At 41.3% G+C, this 10,920-nt stretch overlaps 1 protein-coding gene across 1 annotated transcript; it reads right to left on the bottom strand.

Moving 5' to 3' along the window:
• Positions 1-5,841: 5,841 nt before the first annotated feature.
• LOC135477668 (ankyrin repeat and SOCS box protein 8-like) lies at positions 5,842-8,597 on the bottom strand. Its single transcript, XM_064757851.1, has one exon. The coding sequence runs from the start codon at positions 8,473-8,475 to the stop codon at positions 7,660-7,662; it is 816 nt and encodes a 271-aa protein (XP_064613921.1). The 5' UTR covers positions 8,476-8,597; the 3' UTR covers positions 5,842-7,659.
• Between the last annotated feature and the right edge of the window lie 2,323 nt (positions 8,598-10,920).

The raw sequence follows: 10,920 nt of genomic DNA, 5'->3' as shown, positions 1-10,920 counted from the left end.
CAAACGTTTAGGTAAGGTGGACGAATTCCTTTGGTTGGTAGATTTAATCATGGGCCAGGAATTGGAGAACAAATAGGAGACATTTTGTTGGGCTGAAAAGATCTCTAGCCTGTTGAACAAAATATGTGCCTTTCATCCAGTACAGGTCCAATCGTATTGCCATAGTGGGCTTGTCATTACACTTCTGGACAAATTGAGCCAGTTATTCAGAAATGTAATACAGCCCTCATGAACATGAACTTTATAGCACGAAACTTAATACCAGACTGAAGTCCTATAAATACACCTCTGACCACATGTCTGCGTTTTGCAGCTATGCACCCATTTTAACCTGTGTACATGTGTAGTCCTATGTGATGGATTGGGTGAAATATTTGTCAATATATAACTGGGAGCTGTGTCTTGAAGGAAAAAGTGGCCTGATAATTGCTTCCAGAGATATGATATTGATTTTCTTTTTTTCATTTTTATTTGGGATTTTTCTTTTTCTTTTATACATTGTAGTGTGAATTTTTGCTTTGAACTTATTAGCAACCCAAAGGTTTGTTGACCGTCGTTACTTCCCGCTCCAAATGATAAGTAGTGGGTTTTAAACCCATAATCAGTTATTTATTTATCACGGATATGAGTTTTCTTAGTTTGCGTGCAATGTATGTACATTGGTCATATTTTCCTGTTCCTTTTGCTGCTCTGAAGTTGAAGTAGCCCACTCTCCACACTGTGGTGCTCCTCACCAGTCATGCTAGTCTGCTAAGGAATGCTACCAGCCGTTTAGCTCGGACATATTTAAAGGAAAGGCAGCAAACCAAATGACATCATATAAGCATCAATAAAGTATCCTGTATCAAGTTTAAAAAGCACCTGTGTCTGCTGACGTCAGCCGAACCCTGTTTTGTCTTTTGGCCATATCATCCTGGGGTACCATTGACGAGACCTCACATTTACTGTTACTCAAACATGGTGCCATCCACGCCTTCATAAGAATTCCAAATCAAAAGTTAATTTATAGAGCTACCAACTTCCTTAGAAAAAAATTGCTGTGGGTGATTATTTCTATCTCTTCCAACATAATTAAGTTTGAATTGTTTGTTGTCTTCTATTTGAACATTCTAGCCATGATACTAGCCATGTATCATGTTAATGTCTCATGAGCTGGTGTACTCAGAATAAGGGTGTACCCAGAGCTCATGTGACACACAACATGTGCTAGCCATGATACTAGCCATGTATCATGTTAATGTCCCATGAGCTGGTGTACTCAGAATAAGGGTGTACCCAGAGCTCATGTGACACACATGTGACACACGACATGTGCTAGCCATGATACTAGCCATGTATCATGTTAATGTCTCATGAGCTGGTGTACTCAGAATAAGGGTGTACCCAGAGCTCATGTGACACACAACATGCAGGAACTCATGCATACTGAGGAGTAGCGAGCCAGTAACCAATCACAGGATAAGTGTGGCTGTACCGAATACTCCATGTTTTCTCAGCCAGATCACTGCTGCACATATACATGTATACTAGTTATTGTTTGGAGTGAAATAAAGCTGCGCATTTCTGCTGTATGTCGTATCTGCATCGTTCATTTTTTGTCGCCCACTGAAGTACACGTGCTGATAGGTATGTGAGTAAGCCGTGCCCTGCAAGACAGGGCTATGTCACATGCAGGATGCAGGACTCATAAAGCTCTCTTAACGTTACGCTCACTAAACTAGCACGATGACCAGTGGTGTAGGCATTACGTCATTGTTGTGGTTGCTAGGTCGTAACGTTAAGAGAGCTTCGTGAAACTGGGCCCAAGACCATATACCCTAAAAACCAACTCAAAATACCGTAATACCTGTGTTTACTATAATAGAATTCTGTTTCTGAAAACTGCTTGAGATCATTCTGTAATTCGACCAACGACTTCAGCATGGCACGTAATCGCCAGCAATACAGTATATGTCAAATGGTTGCTTGATGCTTTAGACTGGATGACTTCTAGGTTGTTTATAACCGGAGAGGAGGCTGTTGCTGACCCATATTTATCTACAGTATTGTTCTGGCCACAGCCAACGAGTTCTCCGCTGATTAAGAAGGTTGCAGAGATTTGTCAGGTACCTACAGTGTACCTAGTGGTGGTAGTATACATCTATATTCTGCCTCCTCCGTCATATAAGAACAAAATTATCAAGTTCATCAATCAGGATGTTGTCCATGGCTTAATTTGCATTTCAGTCCCAAGATCACATCATAATTTCATTCTCATTCTCCGGGAACGTTCAGGATTCTGCGTGTCCAGTTGTTCACTGAGATTTGATGGCAATATAAAATGTTCGCCCCTGTGCCCTTTGTGTGGTTTTGCACGTTCACTGAGACCTAGCTTTGAGATTGGTTGTCCTTGTACCCAGCTCAGCTTCCACATTATTTCTGAATGCTAAGCTGGGAAGAAATGAACAGATCTTGGATCGAACAGAGACCGTTCACTTTCCACCAATATGACATTACACATGACAAAGTTTGCCACTAAACTGCCAAAGGTTTGTGGATTACTCCCAGCACTTTGTTTTACTCCACTCTTCGCATGCCCTATACACGTACATGGGTACATACAAGTGAAATTTTCAGGAGTTCTTTAAGGAAAGTTTGGAATTTCATTTTAACCACCTTGGGCCTGAGCCTCAGTGTGGGTTTCTCCCAAGTCACTCACTTAGCTTCACCATGATGGGTATGATTCGTTATATCTTAAGGATACAACCAAACTCTCATTTGAACACACTAGCAATCTGTCTGAGGCCAAAATTTCCATGCTTATTCCCTTTACAAAGAGACCCATATCCCAAGTATGTATATATGTTTATAGTATGCAGTTAACTGTAATGTCGATTCACTAACTAGTCATGATTCACTAACTAGTCAAAACATCGGCCTCTGTGGTACAGCTGGTCGTGTTCTGCATAGTATTGTTTGACACACCAGTGTATACTCTACATGTATGTGTACAGTACACATGGTGTCAAAGGTTAAAATACATGTACATGTGTAACTTCATACATGACCCTAAAAGCTTTAACCCCCTCCCCCTTTGTTCTAAAAAAAGAGTTTTCCCACAAAATTACATGTGTAACTTCATACATGACCCTAAAATCTGTAACCCCCTCCCACTTTGTTCTAAAAAAAGAGTTTTCCCACAAAATTAAAAGCAGTCAAAGAAAAATATGTCTAAAAATCATAGATAGACCACTTAACACTATACATAAATATACTTCCATTGCTCAAACACTTGGCTGGACGCAGGAAGATCTGCCAACAACCTGCAGATGGTCTAAATTTCCCACAGGCCCTGCTCGATTCCCTCCCACCATAATACCAGCCGCTGTGATATAAGTCAAATATTCTTGAGTATGGCATAAAACACCAATCAAATCAATAAATCAAACACTTGAATTTTATGGTGGCCTTTACAGACCATACTATCAAACATTAAGAACTCTGACGTCACAGGAAGTTTATCTAACTCTAATCACTACACTGAATGTTTGAATAACTCTTATTATTTATCAGTAAAAGATTACTGAATTAATGTCCCTAAAAGTTCCTTCCTTCTAGAGATCACCGGTTAAAAAAGGTGATGTGACGTCAGAGTTCCCAGAAACTGTCAGTATGGCTCATAAAGCTCACCTTAGTATTCCAATACTTTCAACACTCTTAAAAAAAAATCAGAAAAAATAATTGACAGTATTTTTACTCATAGTTTTCCGTTGTCTGGATGATGAACCTTACTTCATATCTCAGCTTTCTTTTACTTTAAGTTGGCTTTATGCAAAAGACAGAATCCATCAGGTTTGATGATGTCAAACACTGAGGGTCTGCCTCCAATCCTCGATGATCTTGGGTTTCCATGTGATCTGTATTTTACACCGTACACAAGAATACTTCACTTAGACAATTCCAGCCAGCGTTATGGTTGGATGAACTGGACAAAGCCTGGCAGAAACTCACAACCAACCACAGGTTGTTGGCAGACCTTCCCACGAATGACTGGAGAAGAAGACAACATGAGCTAGACATGAACTCGCAGCCACCGCATTGGTAAGAGGCTCCTGTGCCATTGCCCCGCGCTGGTGCGCTAACCAACGCAGCCACGGACAACTTAATAACAAAATAATCACTGAATAGTTCACGAGTGAGCATATGCTCGCTGAAGAAATAAGACAAAGTTAGTTTGATAAGACTGCCTATTTGATCTATCACACTCACTTTTAGAGTTTACTTTATAACTTCTTATAATTAAAACTTGAACTTTTCTGGAATACTCCGCAATCAAATTTGTTTTTTGAGATCTATCAATCGAAATTTCAGAGCCAATTTTCTAGCCTAAAATGACTCATAATCCTGCAGGCTCTGCAGAGGGAGGGATGAAGAACAGCTGAGCGAGACAGGTGACTGAGACTTGTATTTGGTTTACTGGTCTTACTGATCTAACTATGCTGTTATACATTGCAGTTTACTTGTTTATTTGATAAATGCATTAGGCCTACTGAAGAATACTTTGTATAAAGAAGATTTTTATTATTCAACATGCTATGCATACATGTAGGCCAGACTAGTGGGAAAAGGCCAACTGCACATGTACATTCTAGGACCATCTAAACTACCATACTGGAGTATACACAACTAAGGAATAGACTGCCACTAACACACTGAGAACAGAGGAGATTGTTCACTCAGGAATCCCATGCTTTCTTTGTCTTCTAGTCATGCTAGTAATTAAAAGAAAAGCATCTTAGCCTCTGGACCGCACTCACAGCCACACAAAGACAACCGTGTCTGTACATGTATACTGATGCCACGCTACATTCACAGCCACACAAAGACAACCATGTATGTACATGTATACTGACGCCATGCTACATTCACAGCCGCACAAAGACAACCTTGTATGTACATGTCTGCTGACACGACGCTACTTTCACAGCCACACAAAGACAAGCATGTCTCTAATGTATACTGACGCCATGCTACATTCACAGGCACACAGACAACCATGGTCGCTACATGGTCGCTACATTCACAGCCACACAAAGGCAACCATATCTGTACATGTATACTGACGCCATGCTACATTCACAGCCACACAAAGACAACCATGTCTGTACATGTATACTGATGCCACGCTACATTCACAGGCACACAAAGACAACCATGTCTGTACATGTATACTGATGCCACGCTACATTCACAGCCACACAAAGACAACCATGTCTGTACATGTATACTGACGCTACGCTACATTCACAGCCACACAAAGACAACCATGCATGTACATGTCTACTGACGCCACGCTACATTCACAGGCACACAAAGACAACCATGTATGTACATGTCTACTGATGCCAGGCTACATTCACAGCCACACAGACAACCATGTCTGTACATGTATACTGATGCCACGCTACATTCACAGCCACACAAAGACAACCATGTCTGTACATGTATACTGATGCCACGCTACATTCACAGCCACACAAAGACAACCATGTCTGTACATGTATACTGATGCCACGCTACATTCACAGGCACACAAAGACAACCATGTCTGTACATGTATACTGATGCCAGGCTACATTCACAGCCACACAAAGACAAGCATGTCTGTACATATATACTGACGCCACGCTACATTCACAGCCACACAAAGACAACCATGTATGTACATGTCTACTGACGCCACGCTACATTCACAGGCACACAAAGACAACCATGTATGTACATGTATACTGATGCCAGGCTACATTCACAGCCACACAAAGACAACCATGTCTGTACATGTATACTGATGCCACGCTACATTCACAGGCACACAAAGACAACCATGTATGTACATGTATACTGATGCCACGCTACATTCACAGCCACACAAAGACAACCATGTCTGTACATGTATACTGATGCTATGCTACATTCACAGCCACACAAAGACAACCATGTATGTACATGTATACTGATGCTACGCTACATTCACAGCCACACAAAGACAACCATGTCTGTACATGCATACTGGCGCCACAGTGATGTATTACATTGTCCATGTACAACTCTTACTTGACCTCCATTATACAACATCACATTAACATCATACTAATGCCCATTAGCATCACATCTATATCGCATTAACATCACATCCCATTAAAATCACATTCTATTAACATCACATCCACATCCCATCAACATCACATTCACACCCATTAACATCACAATCACATACCATCAACATCACATTCACACCCATTAACATCACACTCACATACCATCAACGTCCCATTAACACCCATTAACATCACATTCACATTTCATTAACACTGACATCCCATTAACATCCCATCACATTAACATCATACTAACGTCCCATTAACATCACATCCATATCCCATCAACATCACATCCACATATCATTAACATCACATTCACACCCACAAACATCACATCACATTAACATCATACTAACTTCCCATTAACATCACATCCATACAGCATCAACATTACATCCACACGCCAATAACATCACATTCACACCTATTAATATCACATTCACATACCACCACCATCATATTCGCACCCACTAACATCACATTCACATCCCATTAACATCACACTCACATACCAATAACATCACATTCACATCCCATTAACACGGCATTCACATACAATTAACATTACATCCACACACATTAACATCACAATCACATTCCATTCACATCCCATTAATGTTCCATTCACGTCTCATTAACACTGCATTAAATATATTACTGTCCCATTAGCATCACATTAATATCCTATTAATGTCACATTATTGTCATGTTAACTACCTTTTTCTAGACTACAAATGTACCTAAACTTGTATTTACTTTAACTAGTATTTTTATGTGTTTGTTATAAAATGTAACAAATGGTCATAAATTCATTAAAAATCTGTATATCCTTGTAAAATTGAAATATCAGGACAATACAATCACTCGAGTGAATGTTCAAAGGAAAATTATTTGTATGTAATGCTACAAGGTCCTGCTTTGTTAAACTGGCCCTGGGGCTGGATAACCTCTTACACATACACTTACACATGTGAATTTTACATATAACAAGGAATCTCAACAAGTATTAAAACACCTGAGCGAGCACTCTGTAAGTATTGGTTTTGCAATACACGTCCCCTGCCAGTCTGAGGTGCCCGACTATTACAACAGCTTTGGCACAGACAACAGCAGAACAAAACTGACACAAACAGACATGACTTTGTTGAAAATAAGACAAACCAGAAACAGTGCCAAACTCAAACCTAGTATGTTCCTGGTCATGATGAAGCCAGGTGCCAATTTTCTATTCAATTGGACAAACCAAAAATAAAGTCTGGAAAACTGTCCTAGTTCAAGAAGAGACAAAAACAACCACAATTTTGTTGAAAACTTGATCTGTAGCTCGTCAATGTGAAGCCTCTACCAGCATCCAATTCAATCTGATGATCTGTTATGAAAAAAAGTCTGGAATACTGTTTTGTGACAGATTGACACACACATGGAATCACAAACGGTGCACCCAAAACTCCAGCTCTAAAGCTCCAACCAAATCCCCCCACCCCACCCCTTGGGTCCCAGTAAGGGACTAATAAAACAATTAATGTCCACAACAGCAATGATCAAGTTCTTCTAATCGAATGAAGTCCTTCAGCCGTTTTGGGAACACAAGTTGTTCTAGTTTCTTCAGAATGTCATAGCTGAACTGATGGCGTATGCAGACACGACACTGCTGCTGGAGATAGACGGGACGAACCTGCATTTTCAGAGTCTCCTCAATCGTACGGTAAAACTGGTTCACAGTAACCGTACAGTAGATGGTGGGCTGGTTGAACTTAGCACCGGCTAGCAGTAACATTTTCGCCGCTTCTAAATTGTCTTGTAGCAAAGCCCAGTACAAAGGAGAGATGTATTCTCCGTTATGGACACCACAGATGTTGACGTTGCAGTTGTGAGTCAGTAACATTTTGATGGCCTGCAGATTACTCCTCTGAATGGCATAGTGTAAGGGAGTCCTGGACAGGTAGTCCTGCTTGTCAGGGTTTGCTCCGTGTCCCAACAGGATTGATGTAAACTCTGCGCTACCACGAATGACCGCAGCATGCAGGACAGTTTGTCGCCGTCTGTATGATGCACAGTTCACACTGCTGCCTGATCTAAGCAACAGGTGCATAATTTCTGCGTTCTCTGAGAATATAGTGGCCCACAACAGGGGAGAGAATCCACCCCACAAACGACAGTTTGGATCTGCACCGGCAGACAAGAGCATCTCAGTGATGTCACATGATCCTAACCTGGCACTCCAGCAGAGGGCGCTGTTCAGGTCAGATTGCAGGACATCAGCCGAAAGTAAGACGTGAATGGCATCAGTATCACCCTGCTGTACAGCCGTTAACAGATTTATGGTACTCTGCATGATTGCTTAGTCTCTATATGCAAATGTACACCATTAGTTTTCTTATCACTGTCTTCAGCATTCATGCCACTAATCACACTGAGACTTGTCAGATAAGCGCATCCTTCTTCAGGAATTGGTGACCTTTCTGAAAGCAACAATGGGAAACAAAATAACATGATTATTTAATTTAACAATGGCAAGCAACAAAGGCAATGAAATACTTAGTTTTGAAGGATTTCCTAGTCCTGCTCTGTAACCATGCTTTTAGCACAAGTGGCTGCCAGTAAAACACATATAATACTCTTTGTTGAAGTGTGATGATTCTCTCCCTCTGGGTGTTCTCTCAGTTCCTCTGTCTGTTCTCTCCCTTTCTCTGTTTGTTGGTCCTTGGTGACGATAAGTGGTCAACAACACTTGTGTGAACTGAAGACCAAGGCGCATGTCCCACCAATGTGGTGTGTATGGTCAACAACACCTGTGTAAAATGAAGACCTAGGCGCATGTCCCACCAATGTGGTGTGTATGGTCAACAACACCTGTGTAAACTGAAGACCTAGGCGCATGTCCCACCAATGTGGTGTGTATGGTCAACAACACTTGTATAAACTGAAGACCTAGGCGCATGTCCCACCAATGTGGTGTGTATGGTCAACAACACCTGTGTGAACTGAAGACCAAGGCGCATGTCCCACCAATGTGGTGTGTATGGTCAACAACACCTGTGTGAACTGAAGACCAAGGCGCATGTCCCACCAATGTGGTGTCTATGGTCAACAACACTTATGTGAACTGAAGACCAAGGCGCATGTCCCACCAAAGTGGTGTGTACGGTCAACAACATTTGTGTGAACTGAAGACCACGGCGCATGTCCCACCAATGTGGTGTCTATGGTCAACAACACCTGTGTGAACCGAAGACCAAGGCGCATGTCCCACCAATGTGGTGTCTATGGTCAACAACACTTGTGTGAACTGAAGACCAAGGCGCATATCCCACCAATGTGGTGTCTATGGTCAACAACACTTGTGTGAACTGAAGACCAAGCGCATGTCCCACCAATGTGGTGTCTATGGTCAACAACACTTGTGTGAACTGAAGACCAAGCGCATGTCCCACCAATAGGGTGTGTACGGTAAACAGCATCTGTGTGAACTGAAGACCAAGGCGCACTTCCCACCAATGTGGTGTGTATGGTCAACAGCATCTGTGTGAACTGAAGACCAAGGCGCACTTCCCACCAATGTGGTGTGTATGGTCAACAGCATCTGTGTGAACTGAAGACCAAGGCGCACTTCCCACCAATGTGGTGTGTATGGTCAACAGCATCTGTGTGAACTGAAGACCAAGGCGCACTTCCCACCAATGTGGTGTGTATGCATATCTGTACATATGTTTGTCAGAATAAGTAACTTTAAAACGTTTGCTAGTTTTCCATGGGATCTTCAATATTTTCCACTGAACTAAATGACAATTTTCAGGACTGTCTTTCATGTGTATTACTGTGGTAAGGCATATGGGCTAAATAAATAGCACAGAGCCCAGAAAAAAAATCACTGCCCTTCACCAGGAACCGGCCTACATGCATGAACTTCTTGACTAGAGACACCTAATCTAATTCTTCTAAAAACTGGGACAGATATTAGTAGCGTTGAAAGTAGAATATTATATTTCTTTACCAGCCTTTTGGAAAAGGAAAGATATGAGTAGGTGGTTCATTAGAAGGTCTAACTATGTGAGATAAAAAAAAAATCAATATTCCTGCCAAAATTTATACAAAATACATACATATTAGTTAACATGAGCAGACTAGGTATCTCAAATTTTAGAAGAAACTGGGTGCACTTACGACTAATTAAGGAAACCTGTGAGAGAAATACTGCGGGTAATTTTCAGAAGTCTTGGGTTAATCATACGATAAGACGCGGGACTAATATAAATTGGTCAAGCTTTGTGGTATGATCACAAGCGATCTATACCAACTGTATGCATATTCCTGTAACAGGATGTCTTTGATTTGATGCAATCAGATGAATAAATACCATGGATAATTGTTGTTCTGCAACAGTTGGTAGGTCAGTATACATGGAGGTATGACTGCATGCATACAATGTCTTGGTTTTCAATAGGTGTAAATGGGCCTCGACTGACCACGGTCATTGTAGGTAGTCTTAGCTCTCGGGTGACCGGGACTTCAACCTATAGCTTTATCAGTTTTATCAAATATTGTCATTTCCATTTCATTAACTGGTTTATCCCTCCTCCAAAAGCCTGACTCTTATCCACCTTACCTCCAGTAAAAACAGTAGTTGCTGTTTCTCTGTAACCTCAGAATTTTTCTCAAACTCAGCCCGAACCCTACGGAAATAAAACTGCTTGTCTGTGTACTGTAGTGTCCTTCCTTTTCTCAACAGCATACGATACAATGACAGAACAGCTTGTTTCGAATACTGGACTTCCATTCT

The sequence above is a fragment of the Liolophura sinensis genome, chromosome 11, assembly GCF_032854445.1.
Source record: "Liolophura sinensis isolate JHLJ2023 chromosome 11, CUHK_Ljap_v2, whole genome shotgun sequence".
NCBI classification, from domain to species: Eukaryota; Metazoa; Mollusca; class Polyplacophora; order Chitonida; family Chitonidae; genus Liolophura; species Liolophura sinensis.
This window is presented reverse-complemented; position numbering and strand designations above follow the sequence as displayed.